The 18,281-nt window shown below is 41.8% G+C and overlaps 1 protein-coding gene across 1 annotated transcript in view; it reads left to right on the top strand.

Annotated features, from left to right (window-relative positions):
* Positions 1-18,281, top strand: part of syn3 (synapsin III) — a 113,060-nt gene that overhangs the window by 29,292 nt on the left and 65,487 nt on the right. The window contains exons 4-5 of the mRNA XM_078281376.1: positions 16,354-16,510; positions 18,130-18,219. Coding sequence (XP_078137502.1) covers positions 16,354-16,510; positions 18,130-18,219 — 247 coding nt within the window. The remainder of the gene's footprint in view (positions 1-16,353; positions 16,511-18,129; positions 18,220-18,281) is intronic.

Here is an 18,281-nt window from a genome sequence, read left to right as displayed (position 1 = left end):
ATGTTGTAATAGACACAAGACAGACAAAACCCTAGTTTCCCATGCACAAACTAAATGCACTTTGTCTGATTTACATTTTTCTGTAAATCGTGTGTGATCAGAGGAGGGCTGCTCACACGCACACCCACACGTTTACTGTACTGTATGTCTAAAGCAGGTTCCTGCTTTTCCACGTGTCCTCTGGCTGCTGCGTTCTCAGGGCTCTGACCTCTGACCACAGGCATGCTCTCTGATCACATCTCCTTGGCTGGCTCCATGCAGGCAGCACACTTTCTCACAGTTCTGTGGTTTCAGGGATGTTTGCTTGTGCATTACAAAAATATGAATCTACTGTATGGTTAAAGATACCCAGTGGAATGGAGACAAATGATCTCACATTGTCATTTAAAGGACCCATATTGTAGAAAATGAAAGTGATATTTCCATGTCTTTCTGGATTATAAAGCAGGTCAAGGTGCTATATAAATACTGTGAAAGTATCAAAACGCTCAAGCCACAGGGAAATGCACACAGCCCATATTCAGAAACTGTGCCTCTAAACGAGCCCTCAAGACTTCTGTACGGCTGTGATGTCTATAGTATAACTATACTATATATTAGGGGTGGAACAGTACACTGAAGTCACGGTTCGGTTCATACCTCGTTTCAGACATCACGGTTCGGTTCGGTACAATAGAGGGAAAAGCATAACAAAAATGCACATTGTGCATGTCTCAGGCTGTACCAACTAGTGTCATCCAGTCTCTCCCCTGAGCTAGCTGCAACAGCCTGAAGCGTATAAAGTAAGATGTAAACAATAAGAATAGGATAAACTAAAAAAACAGGTCATTGTGTGTGAACCATGTTCTTTTTTATCTTATTTATGATTTGTACACTGTTGGTTCTGATTACAAGCAGTGATAAAAACACATTGTATCAGTCTTTACTCCTGGTATAAACATGCATACTGATTACAGTGCATCTAATGATTTCTCTGTATTCGGATCGCAGGTGTGAATGTAAAGATCTAGTCGTCCAAACTAGCTTTGAATGTGACCACATAGACATGTGGCCAGCTTAGCATCAAAGTGTAAAAGAAGCGCATCTGTACACTGAACACCAGAGTTCAATAAACAGGAATTAACTTTGAACCTGGATATGAGAGAGAGAGAGATATTTGATTTTTGAAACTAGCTTTATTTGCCACACATTTTCATTCTGTTTCAAGGCTCAATAAATTACATCAGAACACATTTTGAAAATAAACTACATGAGCACGTCTCCAAAGGTAGGTACAGAGAACCTGATTAAACTCCCAGACCTGCTGGAACGAGTTCAGGTCTCCAGCAGCTTTATAACAGCTAAAATCCACCAGCAGTCTGGATTGATTGCATTTACACACACAAGGGTAACATCAACATTTAAATCATCCTCCACCTTCCTTCTCCGGCTTACATACATCGCCACCTTGGCCTGTCCCAAAACAAAATTTAGAACCTGACACTTGTGCTTATGATGGCGACTGTAATTAAAACCACAGACAAAAACCTGTTTGCTGAAAACCTCTCCACATTTGGTAAATACAGTGTGTAAAAACAAAATCACAGCAGAAAGACGCTGACACTCAGAAAAGCAGTGAAATACTGTCTCTCTCGGTCCACGGAACGGACATTTGTCCTCAACAGCAGCGTTTATGACAGACACAAAGGAGTTCACCGCAATAATCCCATGAAGGATCCTCCACTGTAAGTCTGCATGTCTTTTAGGCAGTGGAGGTTTGTAGATGGACCTCCATGCAGGTCTAAAACTCGAATCCAGATCAAGGTGACTCCTCCATGGAGTGTCAGTCCATCCATTCAGCTTGGTCTTGTTCAGTGTTTTCACCATAAGAACCATAGAAGCACCGGCTCCAGCAGAGGGCCCCCACAGGCTTTATAATCCGGTAGCAAACCAAGGAAAGGACACGGGTCGTTCTCATTCGGCAGCAGTGACCCATTACTGAAGGAGTCTAGGAGGGAACATTCATGTCCAGTCAACTTGTGTCTCCAGTACTCCAGAAGTTGCCCGGTGACCCGGACCGACCTGAGACCAAGTCGAGCAGCCGAGGACCAGCCAGCTCCACCACCTGACCCAGAGTGGAAATCCCTGCAGTTTTCAGCACCCTGGACAGAGTTGCTCCTCCCCAGCCAGGATAGTCCAGCACCATCCCAAACAGCACAGGTTCCTGCAGGAGCCAATGCAGAGAGTCCGCCTGCTCCGCACTCTGTCTCCGCTCTCTGTCTCCTCCCACAATAGTTCCACACAATAAGAACACTCCTATAAAAACCCGGCAGAGACAACTTGCTCATGTTGTTGGAGTCCATTAAAAACTAATTAAAATCCAGGCCGAGGCTGTTAAAACGCTGCAGAATACAGCGGGATAAAGGCCTCCACAAAATGTCTATTGGTCCAGTGAGCATCCTCTGTAAAAACTGGAGGCGAAAGGCAGCACCTCTGCTGGCCAAATGGACCAGTCCTTGCCCTCCCTCCCCTTTAGGGAGAAACAGGACGCTCTGTGGGACCCAGTGCATCCGATCCCAAAAGAAACCCACCAAAAGCCTCTGTACCTGGGACAGGAGAGAGGCCGGTGGGTCAACGCAGGCCATTCGATGCCACATGGAAGACGAGACCAAGTTATTTAAAATGAGGACGCGGCCACGGTAGGACATTTTTGGCAATAGCCACTTCCATCCATTGAGCCGACCTTTTACATTCTCCAAAACATCATCCCAGTTCCGTTGTATAAAGGTCTCATCCCCCAGGAAAACTCTGTGGTACTTCAGTCCTCCTTTTCTCCAGACCAAAGCACCTGGCAGCCTGAGCCGATCCCCCAAACTCTCCCCCACCATCACAGCTTCACTCCTCCCCCAGTTCACTCTCACAGATAAAATCAAACCAAAATCTTTTACAGTATTTTTTAAAACCTCAATATCTCTTTGTGAGTTTATCAAAACAATCAAATCATCTGCATAAACAGAAAACTTAAAAGAGACAGGACACTGAGGGAAACATACACCATTCAAATTATTCCTTAATTTGTGGAGCAGAGGCTCGAAGGATAATGAATATGACATACTAGACAGAGAGCAGCCCTGCCTCACCCCCCTCTTGATGCTGAAGGGAGCACCCAGCCCGCCATTTATCTTAAGAACACTCGCAATGTCACTGTAGAGAACCTGGATCATGGCTATAAAACCAGGGTTGAACCCAAAAGCAGCCAGAGTCTGCCACAAGTACTTGTGTCAAAAGCCTTATCCTGGTCTATGGAAATAAGACCAGTTTCAACAGCCAGTGAACTAGAGAGGTCCAAAACATCACGAATTAAAGTGATATTGTCACTTATGAGCCTGCCGGGCACAAAGTAAGTCTGGTCAGGGTGGATAATGGACACCATCACCTCCCTCAATCTAAGGGCCAGGGCTTTGGATTTTATAATCAGTGCACAGAGAGACCGGTCTCCAGTTCTTCAGCTCTTGTAGGTCTCCCTTCTTAGGCAGCAGGGTGATGACGGCCCTCCTGCAGCTCAGAGGAAGTCTTCTTTTCTGGAGACTGTCATTTAACACCTCGAGCAGGTCCTGTCCTAATATGGACCAAAAAGACTTAAAAAAGTCCACAGGAAGGCCACCCGGAGCTCTGCCACTCTGCAAACTACCCATGGCTGTGGTCAGCTCCTGCAGAGTTAACTCTGCTGCCAGCTAGGAGTTTTCCTATATGCTTACCTGAGGGAGACCACTGAAGAAACTGCTGTACACATCTGGATTATCTGACCACTCACTCTTAAAGAGGTCCCTGTAGAAACCGGCAGCAAACTTCCTAATCTCAAACGAGTCTGAGACTTCAGAGCCGCTACCCGTACGTAAAGAATGAATGATCTTCCTTTGTCCATTTTTCTTCTCTAGCCCAAAGAAGAACTTAGATGGAGCATCCATCTGTGAGATGTTCATAAACCTCAACCTGACCAGAGCTCCCTTTGCTGACACGCCCAGCAGGTTGGCTATAGCCGACTGTTTAGACTTGAGGGAGACTAAATGCCCTCAATCTCCTGTAGAAGCTGCTGAAGATTGCAATTGTTCTACCTGTCTCTCCAGATCCTTCATTGATCGAGACAACTCTCCAGTGACATTGCGAGTGAACTGCTGGCAAAGTTGTTTAATCTGAACCTTGCCAAAGTCCCACCACTGCTGAATGCAGGTAAAAGCAGGCCTCCCTGTGGGAAGACCAAAACAACTTAAAAGCATATTTAAAAGCCTGGTCATTCAAAGAAGCTGTGTTAAAATGCCAATAGGCGCTCTTTAAACGAACATTTGTTTTATAAAAACAGAGCAGGAGACAAGACAGTGATCAGTAAAACCCACAGGCTGAATAACACACCTCTTAAAGATATTAAAGTGGTGTTTAAAACAATAGAGGCGGTCCAGTCTGGCCAGGGATAAAACATTGTCTCTTGAGTGACTCCAGGTGTACTGCCTATGGTTACTATTAAAACCCCTCCACAGGTCAGACAGGTCATGTGTTTCCACTAGCTGTTTGATCCTGTGGGACAATGCAGGATGAGGTTCAGGATGATTCCTGTCTAGGGTTGAATCCATCGTACAGTTAAAAGCCCCCCTTAAAAACATATAATCATCACTACAAGCTCCAATGGCATCAGATAAAATGTTTAAAAATGCTACCCTAACCACCCCATTGGTTGGCGCGTAGACATTTAAAAACACTAACTTTACCTTTTTCATATTGAGCTGTAACCTTCAATAAAACACCTGGCAAAATCGCATCCACATCAAAAGAAACTGGTAAAAAAACTCCTGGCAAATAACACCCCCACCCCTCCACTCAGACTGGACTTGTGGCTTAAAATCACCTCCCCATTAAAAGCCCTCCTCCAGTCACATTCAATCTCTGTGGTGCCTTGGGTTTCCTGTAAAAACATCACATCTAACTTCCTTATCTCCATGAGCTTAAAAAGAGCAGCTCTTTTAAAATCAGCTCTGGCTCCGTTTTGGGTTTAAAGTCCCTATGTTAAAATCACACATAGATGGAGAGAGAGAAAAAACAACAGCAGATAAACATGACAGTAAATAGAGAGAGTACACATGTTTAACATTCATCATCATCTGTACATGCATCAAGAACCATGCAAATGCAGAGCTTTAAATACATCTTCTTAAAAGCATGTGCATACTAATGTCTGGCTTTGCGCACGCACTGTGCAAAGTCGTATGCATCTGGTGATGAACTGATGAGCCAAAACAACTAAATAAAAAGATGCAACAGAGCCTGACTGCTGGTTCCAGGGCGTAAAATAAAAAGTGACATTCAACTTTGCCACCGCTATTGTACAGAATGTGCAACGTGGCACGCACTGCACAGCCTACCGTACAGCACAGCGACACGCCACAAGGTACAGTAGTTATGGCGTGTTGTTCACTGCTGCACTGCTGTAGTCAGCCCTTTCTCCGCTCGCCGCTGCCAAAACCTCCAGCGAGCTGCTCGGCTCCAAGCGGGAACACTGGTCTGGCTGAAAGACGGATCACAGCAGCCAAAGTACGCTGAGCCACAGAGCAACGTCTCTCTCCTCATCCTCACAGAGCTCCCGGTGTGGTTCATAAAACCAGTTGATTAATTAGTGGTGATTAATGTTGAGGAGTGGTGCATTAACTGTCGGTGATTGAGGAGTTTATTGAGCTTGTTTTAATGTTGAACTCCCTGGAAGTAGTTCTGGGTGGTAGCGTCAGATAGATGGCTAAAATTTCAAAACAAAACGTTTATTGCTCTTAAAGGGCCTAATTAGCACTTGCTGCTCACATTATTGCACCTGTGAGGGCACTGATACCTACACTTACACTGAATGTCAATGAAACAAGCTTAATTTAAGCCAAGCATGCTGTTTGGGCTAATGCACAGCATTTTGACTACATGACAGCTCATTTTGCTCATAAGGAGTAAAACTATATGTAGCCTGACAGTGACGGTTTACACGTGGCCTGATGACCAGACTGAACTGCCATTTTGTTTGACTCCATTCATTCAGCCTGACGTGTTCACGTTTGCTGATATGATGTTGGGAGAAGGGGCTTATTTTGTTTTTTTATTGCAGTAATCAGTCTGTAGCGAGAGACGTCTCTGTCCCTCTGATTTTCAATTGGACGTTGCGGCGGCTGTTGCTCATAGCAGTTAAGTTAACATTTTTGTTGACTGGATTTGAGAGAGTTCTCTGAATTTTTTTCAACGATACGCTGAGTTACGTGTTCAGACAAACGTTTTCTGCTGTGTGTGGTTCGCGACCTTTGCCATAGCCACATCACATTCCTCGCAGTTCTCTGCCCCGTAGGTGGAGGGAGGGATTCAGCCAGATTACATTAGCAGATCCCTGTCTGATTTTGTTGTTGTCCTCCTTCTATTTAATTTTCTGTCCTGAAAGCTACCGGTCTCAACCAGATGGGGCCACCCCTCTTTCCTTTCCAATCCCTACAGAGCACATACTAAGACTCTGCTCCTTTGGTTACCTCAGGTGACGATTTGGTGCTTAGACCACACAGAGACGATTCACACACACACACAAATGCACACACATACAAACAATCCTTGACCCCCCCCCCCCCTTTGAAAGCCCATTTTAATCAGTGAAGGAGCTGTCTGCCTGGTGCAGCCTCAACACCTAATACCTCCGACAGGTTCATCTTGTTATCGAGCAAATAAATCCCGCTCACAGACACGCTGAGTTCAGACATGGCTTTAGGACACCTGAGGGTGGTTTCCTTTAGGAGCACTGTGACTGTAATGAAGGTATACAGAGGCCCACTCCACCATCCCTGCTTTTGTAATATAGCCATGAATACAAATGGCCCCGCTAATTCCCTCGAACTCCTAACAACACTCATTTCCCTTTCTGCCAGAGGTCATTTGATGCTCTATCGCTCTTGCAGCTCCTCTCCTCATTCCTTGTGCCTCCCGTGGGACTCCTCTCATAATCCTCAACACAATCACCGTTAAGCAACTAAACATTCTCTAATTGGTATTGCGAGTAGGTGTGCCTAAGCTACACCCTCTCCTGTTTGGATTTTAGAGGAGTTTTGGTTGTTAGCACGGGTCCTTTTTTTTCTACGTGGCCTTCGCTGTGTTCAGCGTGATGTAGAGATGAACCCTGGGGTGCAATTGCATCTGGAGGCGATCCAGAGATTTTGGCAGCCCTGACCAGGCCACCGCCCAGGATCTGAGCCACTTCCAGCTCGCTCTGGAGCCACCGAGCCTGGAGCCACAGCCACAACCACAGGGAGTCCTAGATCCAGGCCAGGGGACCACAACATGATGCTAGGCTCCAGGGAGTCACTGTGCACAGGGAGGATGGAGTGTTCTTTGCCCACAGTCCCAGATAAAAACGCAATCAAAGAACTGTCTGATTTTTTTTGTTTTAGTAAAACTTCATAACCGTCAAAGAGAAAAGAACTTTCCAAAATGTAATGTACAGGATCAACATAATAGTACTGCTTTATCTGTTTGCATTTCCATATATATTTTTTTTAACTTTATTTCTTTTATTCTGCTTTTCCAAAACTCACTTTGTCCACCTTCTGATCAAACTTTGCTCCAACATTACAATTTGTTCCCTGCCATCAGCCAAGTGGCTCTCAGTCTACCAATTAAAATAAACAAAAATGTTGATTTACACAAAATTGAATTAAGTGGACGGAGGGGAGTTTTGGAAACTCTCCAGTGGTTTCTGATTGATGATGTTTATCATTTAACAAAAGCATACAAAGTTTTCATTAGCAGAGCGCCAAAGGAAGAATGAAAATAAACCCTGAAGGTAATGTCTTTGTATAATGTTTGACAGGACTAAACATCTTCTTACATGCAAATAAAAGTGTTCTGCTACACTGCTGCCAAAAGGCAATCCTTGTCATATGTGAATGATCAATTGAATTGCTTTGGATTTGCAGCAGATATTATAATATATTGCACAAGGTAAACATTTTATATAATACTGCAGCTTTGTTGGCCTTAAAGACAAAGTAACGTTGCAACAGAGAGAACTAACTGAGAGCTCCGTTGAAAGATAAACTAAACTTACTAACTCCAGTCTCTGTAGTATTTTACTGATGTTATGCTATAGAAGAAGTTTTTCAGACCATTGAAAGACTTTACAAACTGTCATCTCTTAAAGAACCCTTACCATAATGACACTGTATAATAGTTCGACATCTTGGGAAATAGGCTTATTTGCTTTCTTTCCGAGAGTGAGAAGAAGATTGATACCCCTCTCACGTCTGTAGATTAGCTTCGTTTAGCACTGGAAGCTAAGCTAAGTTGCTAACACATGTTATCTTATCTTTAATGTGTACACAAACACATTTTAAAGTGACATTTAGTGGTTTTAGAGGGAGTTACGTGGTGTATCCACGGTTTATCCATCTGCAACATAATGCTGCATTCAGGCATTGTTGGCAGAAGAACAAGGACACCTAACGTTATTCCGACTTAGGGGACATGCACAAATTATTCCAAGATGGTTCCTCCAACTTGCTAGCCTTGTAGTCACATCATTTCAATAGCATAAACAAGCAACTTCTGCGTTTTTACATATTTGGAGTGGTTTCCTAACAACCAAAAACAACATGTATAACAATATATTTCCAACTGGGAACAAGCCGGAGCCTGACTTGACCATTTTCCGACTTGGTTGCCTGTAGTCTATATTTGATGTGGCATAATTCTGTGGAGCAAACTCAGTTAAGCCAATAAATACTTAAAGCATGCAATTCCCCATCAAACCACAAATAGTCGTTTTTACACTACTATTTGTATACATATTAAACAAACGAGACAGGTGTTACTATGTGAGCTTTAGAAGTGTTGCTAGCAGTAGCGGTTTTTGGCACGGGCGAAGCGGGCAGCCGCCTGGGGCGGCATTTTTTCATGACACACGGGGGGGCGGCACCAGCACTTAAAAAAGAAAATCCTCGAAGCGGTTTTCTACTGTATTATCTATCATTTCACCGTGTGGGGAATTGGCAAATTGGCGCCCCTGCTTGCTGAGAAGGTTCCGTGCACACTGCACAGAGAAGCTGTGTGAGAAGGGGGAAGGGGAGGGGGAGCGGGGGTCAGTTCACTTCTGGGTCGAACGGGTTGCTGGGCATAGGCGCCGATACCGTTGGTGCTCTGCTAATACTGAGCACCCACGAAGCTGATCGCGGTTGTGTTGTCAGTTAAACTTTTCATCTCCAATCCTGTCCTGAGTTGAAAGAGCCTTGCCTACTTTACGGCTTTATTATCGAGCTGATATGCGTGTGTGTTCGTGTCGGCCGTCTGAAAAGCAAACATTCTGGTCAGGTTTTAGTTTTAGTTTGTGTTTTCTGTTCTTAGTGCAATAGTGTAATAATTTCATTCTCTTTAGTGCGTTTTCACGTTTGTGTGATGAAGGATTTGTGTTATTTAGACTATTCTATATTTTATTTGCATATTCTTAATATTTTATTATTTATTTTATTATTAACGCTCTCTGCTGTTGTTACATTTTTTATATATATGATTGTATTTATTGTTGGCATTTATTTATTTTATATATATATATATATAATAAAAGTGAAAGAGAAAATTATATTTCTCAATTGCACAAATCTTTCATTAGAACATTTGAAAAACACACTTAAGAGAATCCAGTTAACTATTGCAATTACAATAGGAAACACACTTTTTAAGTTGCACAATCTCCACCTCCAACATTTTCAAAAGACAGTGAACACAATTCTGCACAAAATATGACAGTATAAGTTATCACAACTCAAAATAAATATTAGGGCTGTCAGCTGTTAACGCGTTAATCGCAATGCGATTAAGGGCCGAGCATAATACGTACATTTTTTTAATCGTATCAATCACATGCCGCCATTTATTAATTTATTTTCACTTCGCTCAGCTTTGCGCCGTGCCTAACAGGCTACTATTTTGCCGTACCTCCTCGTAACACATCCTGCTGCTGCAGGAATAGCAACGCGGATTTCGGTGCCTCATTCTGGTGCCACTGATATGTCTGCACTTCTCTCTGATGCTCTGAAACAGACGTTACAGGCAACGGAAACATTGCTGCACGTGACGCTAGTTAACACTATACACGACAGCAGCTAACGTTAGCCTACCGCTAGCTAGTAGCTGGATTGAACACGGTTAAAATGCTGACAGCTAACGCTAAACGGTGTAAAGTGTGACTGTATTTCACTGTAGAGGATTCCGACACCGGGATGTAACAATCTGCAGCTGCCGTTGTCGGAAAAACACATATGGTGCGTTCAATGAAACTGGTAATTTACAGCCTCGTGGTGCATTCAAAGTTGTTGTTAAATGCCCTTTCCCCATCTGGTGGTTGTTTTTGTCATTCAACAGCTATTTACTAGTGAAATAAGTTATTGTTATAGTGATTACATTATTATTAAACATTTCATTTTGACGATATGGCCTTAGCAATAAACAAGCCATTCTTTAATGTCACCAACTGTTTAGTACCCTTCTTTTTTTTTACTTTCTTAAAAAGTATCGGTTCAGGCACCGTTAAGGCACTGGTACCGTTTTAAAAGTACCGCTTTAGCACCAGTATCCAAACCAAACAATACCCAACCCTAATATTGACTCTAGATTCAAATGTGTGACTAGATTAAATATATAATAAACAAATACAAATCTTAAAATCAAGTTCATAAAGTCATTTTCTTTGCATTCATTTGATTCCCAATCAAGATACACTGGTAAGAATTGCTTTCCATTGTTAATATGGATTTAAAAACAGTTCTGAAATGCAAAATAATAGAATTTTAATCATGTGATAAAACATGCGATTAATCGCGATTAACTATAGAAATTCAACGATTAATCGCGATTAACATTTAATCGTTTGACAGCCCTAATAAATATACACTATAATATAGTATGTGTGGACGCTCGAAGGGGGTCTCGTCCTGGGTGTAATTCAATGTAGAACCGCCACTGGTTGCTAGGCAAGTTTTTGAAATTTTTGACAGAGCTAGGCTAGCTGTTTCCAGTCTTTATGCTAAGCTACTGTAGCACCACTAGCACTACTTTCACCACCCAGCTACAGCTCCAGAGCCTGACTCACAGGCTCACAGACAGGAGAATGGTATCAAGTTTCTCATCTCCTAGAAAGAGAGCAAATGAGCCGTTTCCCAAAATGTTAAGCTTTAGTTTTTTAGTTTAAGCCTGCATAACATTTTTGTTGCACCACGTAGCATTTTTTTACTATAGTGTCTGTCCTCATAACAGGAAAGCACAGAGTTTTCTTTCTAAGGTGCATTTCCCGCCGATGACGGAGAGCCAGTTCGGCACAATGCACCATTGTGTACAAGTGCTGTGCTGATCAAACAGTACATACCGAGTACATTTGTGGCATTCCCGCCAAGTTCTACCCCGATTATCCTTATCATTGGGAGACAGACTGATGGGAGAAGATAAGGCCCTCAGCAGCCTTATAGCCAGGCACAGGGCCGGTATAAAGACAAATGGTCCCCGCAATTCAGACATCCCTGTGGAGCCTATTAGAAGGTCAGAGATTCTGTATGATAAATGGATTTAGGGAACAAAATGGCAGCATATTGTCTTGGGTTTGAATTGTTTTCTGTTCTAGGAATGCTGATGAAAACATCCTGTTGGCACTGTTGTACAGTTTATTGTATAATAGTCTTGTGCAACTGTTAGGCTTGCAGTGTATCCATAACCAGACAGATATAGAGAGGGGTAAACTTCTTTCTGGCTTTAAACATGTGAATTGGTGCTTTGAGCATTTAAACATGGACGTTCTCTGATTTGTTGTTAGGGAAATCGGGAAGCTGCAGCAGTAACGTTGTGGACAGTGTTGCCAACTTGGCGACTTTCTCGCTAGATTTAGCGACTTTTAAAACTTTCTTAGCGACTTCTAAATATATTCAAATATATTCAACTACTGAAATGAGACTGAGTCCAGTCTCAAATACCACTTGAGGGTTAGGGTTAGACCTTGGAAAAAAATCCCTTTTTAAAGTACATTTAGAACAGATAAATGTGTGATTAATTTGTGATAAATCGTGAGTTAACTAGGACACTCATGCAATTAATCACGATTAAAAAAATGTAATCCATTGACAGCCCTAATTTTAATGAATTGTTGTGGCCATTGGGGCAGTGGAAACAAACTGTTGTTAGGTATGCAGTGTCCCTTTCAATATGAATTAAAAAATATTTCTGTCAAGTCAAAAATCAGTCAGTAGTGTGAAAAACATCATATGAAAAATACCAGTTAAAGCATATTTCATGTCTAGAAATAAGTGACAATATCAACATCACATAAATCCGATTCACTAGTATTAAGACACTTGGGTTAAACTTTGATTTATATGATGTTATTCTTTTCACAGGTTGTTTTGACTTAACTTCAAGAATGACTTGTTAGGATGGATCTTTTTTCCAGCATGTCTGTACCTACATGTATCTTGCTCAATGTACTGTTGAAGTGTTATGCGCAGGCTTATGATACCACATGGATCCATTCCCTCTTCATGTCCTAATCTATAACCCTGCAATCCCCCTATCGGGCATGCATCAGCCTTTATTGCACCACCGATGACCCATTCAAAGGGCGCATTAGCATATTGTGCGCGAAGTGATGACTGTGGGGCCCGAGTGATTTGGATCGTAAAGCATAAATGTGCCGCTTTAGTGTAATCCACGACCAGCAGGGAGCCCTGATTCAGCAAAACGAGTCCGAGTGAAGAGACAGAAAAACAGAGTTAATGGGACAAACCTCAGTTATGCTCTACTGCTACAGGGCACTGGCTCCATTAACCATAGCCCGGTGAAAGCCATCCCACCGAGCTGAATGTCTTTTTTCATCTGGCCTTTCTGTGGTAATGAGGTAGCACAAAGGTGTCGTCTATCTGGTTATATGCGTGCATGGGCTTAGCATTGCGTAGAGAAAACAGTTTTGCTGTGCTGTTCAACAGTACAGCTTGTAGTAGTAAACATAATAGATACAAAGAAGGGATAAGAGGTCACCTTAACTAATGTTAACAATTTAGAGACGTCCCATTGGACTCTTGGAAGTTGTGATGGGCTTATTTACTATTTTCTGACATTTTATAGAAAAATGAATTCATTCATCAAGAAAAATAATTGGAAGATTATTCGAAAATGAAATAATAGTTAGTTGCAGCCCTACTTGCCTCCATATCTGCATTCAACCTCTCCTGAAGAAGAGCAATGTTGACACAGCAGTCATCTGTAATTATAGGCCCATCTCTGACTGGATCAGGAACATATTACACCTGTCCTTAGACTTTTACACTGGCTCCCAGTAAAGGCTAGAATTGATTTTTAGATTCTCCTCCTAGTATATAAAGCTCTCAATGGCCTTGCACCTCAGTATATTAGAAACATGCTCATTATATATGAACCAGCAAGAACCCTCAGATCCACAGGCAGTGGTCTTTTAACCATCCTTTGCTGTAACTCCAGAGCAGGGGAGGCTGCTTTTTGTGTCTATGCCCCAAAGATATGGAACACCCTGCCAGTGGAACTGAGAGAGGCCTCCACACTGAACACTTTTAAAAAAAGGATAAAAACCTTTCTTTTTAATAAAGTTTATGAATAACTGAGTTTGTCGCTGTTAAATGTTGATCTATTAAGTGTCTGGGTGTGTGTGTGTGTGTGCGTATATATTTTACTCTGTATAACTCTGTATGAAGTATTTTATTTATGTCGCTTTTGTACGAAGCACATTGTGTTATATTAACGTATATGAAATGTGCTATAGAAATAAAGTTTGATATGATTTCAACCCAGCTGATCTGGATTGGAAGGTTTTCTGATTGGAAAGTGGATTGCTCCTCTTAGACGAAGCACAACATTTTGTTTAAGGCTGATCGTACAGGGGTATTTTGAGCCAATGTCCTGGCTTATACAGCGGTGAACTGCACACTCTTAAGCGCAGTGTTGTTCTGTCTTGACTTTGGGTGTTTGCTAGAAACGGCACGTTACCCAAACCAGCCGATGTACTTACCAGGACCTTGTGTTTCACATGAATTGTTGAGTCTGGTTTGGTTCTGGAGCCTCAATAAACAGCTTCATCCAGTATAAATAGCAGAGCCTTTGGTCCGTTGCCACTGTGGCTGAGTGCAGCAGCAGGGAGGAACAGCTGTAGTCGCTCTGTCGCCGAGGCCAGATCACTCCTCAGTCATCCTGCCAGTCCTGTCTGTGCCGTCTAACATAAGCAACACTTGAGGACCCAGAGCCTGTTTGAGGGCCTGGCTGTAATTTCACCCTCCAACCTGCAGCCCTTTACTTCCTATGTACCTGTGCATATGTGCATGTCACGCTGCATTTGTGATGTGCAAGTGTTAACCAAAGTAATCTAGCGAGAGCTTTGTGAAGCTGTAGGTTGTTCACCTGTGTAAACATCTAGTAAATACATGTTTGCTTTAATTTGCCTTATTAGAGCTGCACTTATCACTATTTTTACATTCACAGTGAATCAAATGATTTAGTGTAATGGGTCACTTGGAGTGACAAAACATACACAGGGTTTTAGCCAACTCTGACGTTCCTCTCAGCTCTACAGAATGTGTTGGCATCTTTCAGCTCATTGTTTTGGTTTAACAGTTTGGGTTCACTCTCACTGCTCTCATCAACCTAGTTTCCAGCTGTAGCAGGCAGCTGATTTCAGTGGAAAACCCATATATGAGCCCACTGTGCAAATGGCAGACAAAGGTGGCAACGAACTAAAAAAAAAATGTATGAAAGCAGCATTAATTGTGCAATTTTATTTGTAATTTTAACAATTATTTCAAAGTGCCCTTTCTGTTAAATGACTGGATTTTGACTTTACACATCCTTGAATTATGTTCTCACTTAAAAACCATATTTAAAAATCCAATATTTGAACATGTAAAATGTATGAGTGCTATTATTTTCATATGAAAACAATCGTAATTTGTCTCAATTGATTATGAGCTCTTTCATAAAGACTTCATACTTTATTTTCTCTATGCATGGAAACATGTAAATGTGTAGTAGTAAATTGGCATATACAATACGAATCTGTTTATGTGTAGTCCTGTCTGAAATTTGTATGCAAAGCCATAATCATGTAAGGCAAAACACATGTATGTACATTTAAAGAGTACACTACGTACTGTAAATTTACATTTATTACCTATGCTGCATGATTCAGATACGTTTTACAGTTTGGGAAAAGAGATTTATAATGTAGAAATCTAAAGTATAATAATGCAATCAAATGGTTGCATAGTATCTTTTAACAGCTCTCCACATCACAGACACTTAACTGATCAACCCAATAAGAATCAAAATAAGAACATGTTACCATAAGACAACACTTGCTAGCATGACATTTATTTTTTTACTTAAAAGTACAATTCATGACAGGAATCTGACACATGCACAGTTGTGCAGTACCTAAAGGAAATCTGAAAACATTAATAGGTGAAATATGACCGCAGTCAAAGTAAATTTCCTGTGTTAATCTGAAATGTGGCCTGCTTTAAATGAGGCCTCCAGGTGCCTGATGGGTCGCTTGGCCCTGCTCCCAGAATAGTTTGCAAAGGAAGGATTAAGCTGTGTTAATTGGATAGATGGTCCAAAAAGATTAGGTGCACCGAGGAGCATTTCCTCACTCCTTCAGCCCGACAAAGTTGCTGAATAATGGAGCCCTCAACTGTAAACACAAGGCCAAGATACAGTGTGTTAATGTGCTAACAGAGCTGTCGGTTCGGGTGGAGCCAACATGCTGGAGATGTCGGACCTGAGCACAGTCAGGCCAGAGTTATAAACAGAAAGGAGATTCCCATGTTCACGATTTTAGTTTAGCAATTTTAGAATGGTACTATTTGCTAATTAGCACTAACAAAGTATGGTTGAGGCTCATGGGAATTAGTTTTGCAGATATTTGATGATAAATCAATGGACAAATTGAAATTTCGACCGAAAGATTTCACTAGATGAAAAGTCAGGACAGCAAGTTATTACAATCCACTACGAAAAGGACATGAATGTGTGTGCCAAATTCCATGGCAATGTCTTGAATATGGCCTGGACAAAAGTGGTGAACCGACAGACAGACATTGCCATTCTAAAATCCACGCCGCTATCATGTCTAAAAATTAATCTTTAGTGCTATTGAATTCTTCCCTTTTTTCATTGTATCCTTAAACATTTCTTTTTAAAAGTTTTACCATAGAAGACCTTAAAAGTCAGTTTACACTCTATGAACATTGCAAATTGTTAACCCAAACCATGCTGAACTCCACTTTCTGAGGGTTTTCCATGTCCATTTCCCAGGTCCTTCAAGCCAGACTTCGTCCTGATTCGCCAGCACGCCTACAGCATGATCCCCGGTGAGGATTTCAGGAACCTTGTGATCGGCCTGCATTTCGGCGGCGTCCCGAGCAGCAACTCTCTCTTCTCCATCTACAACTTCTGCAGCAAACCTTGGGTGGTAAGCAATCTTTAACTGCTCTCTTTGTTCTACTTTAACCCACACAAAGGTGTCGTGAGTCCCTCCCTCGGCGGCCACCCCGGCTGATTTATTTGGGCCATTACATGGAGCTGTAACACCTGTCTCTGGAGTCAGCGGAGCAAGGGGCCTCCACAGCCATCACACATTATTACTCACTCTGTACTCGGAGAAGACAAGATGCAAGACTGCAGTGAAAACGAGTTGTATATAATTGTGGTCTTTCCACGGAAGTATAAGCTTAAAGGAGCAAATATGTTCCACAACAACACACATACTTCCATAATGTGGTATAAGAATGCACTTCTCCATGTTGTAGCTCATTTACCACATATTTACAGCTCTGTTATTTTAATTTTTTTATAAAGCATACCTTACGTTTTTAGATTTTATTGTGATGCTCCCAAAGTTTTATATTTATTATATCAACATTTGTTTATAATAAAATCTGAAGGTGCTCTTTTGATTTACAGTATATCTTTAGAATAGGCAGAATAAACAATAAATACAATTCAATACACTAAATGTTAAATGCATTTATTTTATTGTATTTAAGGTGTACAAGGACAAACAACATCCAAAAAATGTGTAGGCTGAAAAAATGTAGGATTTAATGGGACATGCGACCCTGCTGTTGATCAAAAGTAAATGTCAGGTTTGGTTGGTGTTTGGTGTTCTAAGCCCCCAACAGCGTCTTCCAGGCAGCTCTGCCTGGAAAGCACTAGGATTAGGCAATTGTTAGGGTTAGGTGCCTTGAAGTCGACGGTCGCAGCGCTGCCTTGAAGTCGACGTTGGGGGCTTAAAACACCATTGAGCGGTTTGGTTGTCAGTAGCTCAGAGTCAGAGTAAGGGCTTCTTTTTTAGAGCTGCCATTATGCCCAGAAATTCAGCAATCACAAAAGGTAGATAAACATATCTGCACCCATAGTAGGAGAAAACTTACAATGCAGCTACAATTACTACAACTACAATAGGGTTGGGTATAACCCAGTACCAAGAAATATCGAAACTTGTCTAGTCAAACAATACCTGCATTCCATCCTTTTTGTACCCAGATCTAGGGGGGAAAAAAACAACATTTTGCATGGTTATGGTTTTAATGCGACGTGTGATTGGCCCAATACCGAAGCAGCTACAACCAACCCATCTTGTAGTGTGGTGAAGTCAAGCCTAGTGTAATTGTCGGAGTTGGCAGTTCAGCGTGCCGAGATGCCACCAAAACGTCAAAGACTAATTAAAAAAAGGATATTTCAAATGAAGTACTATATTGGTGTCGGTATCACTTTAGGGGTACTGGTATTGGTACTGGTATTCTAATTTTTTCAAACAATACCCAGCCCTAGCTACAATGTCAAGCTATAATCACCCACAGCTGGATGCAACAAGTTTAAAGCCATTAATTGAAGTGGGTAAGAGGAAGTCAGTCCACCAAAAAAGGAAAACAACATGATCTGAAAATAGATTTTTCCTCTTCAGGGAAACAGGTGTTGTGTCTGACTGTACTACTGGTTTATATTGTATACAGGTGTAAATTCCATCTAGCCTCCCCTGTCCTCCCTGCTTAAATAATGACGTCTGACTTGTTTATTTTCTGCTTGCAGTTTTCTCAGATGATTAAGCTCTACCATTCCCTCGGTCCTGAGAAATTCCCCCTGAATGAACAAACCTTCTATCCCAGCCACACGCAGATGGTGAGTGCCTCGTAGACATTATTCTTTATTAACACACTACAGAGAACAGACACCCACTCGGA

The sequence above is a fragment of the Sander vitreus genome, chromosome 23 (genome assembly GCF_031162955.1).
Source record: "Sander vitreus isolate 19-12246 chromosome 23, sanVit1, whole genome shotgun sequence".
Lineage (NCBI taxonomy): Eukaryota > Metazoa > Chordata > Actinopteri > Perciformes > Percidae > Sander > Sander vitreus.
The sequence above is the reverse complement of the archived record's forward strand: the minus strand, read 5'-3'. Positions and strand labels throughout refer to the sequence as shown.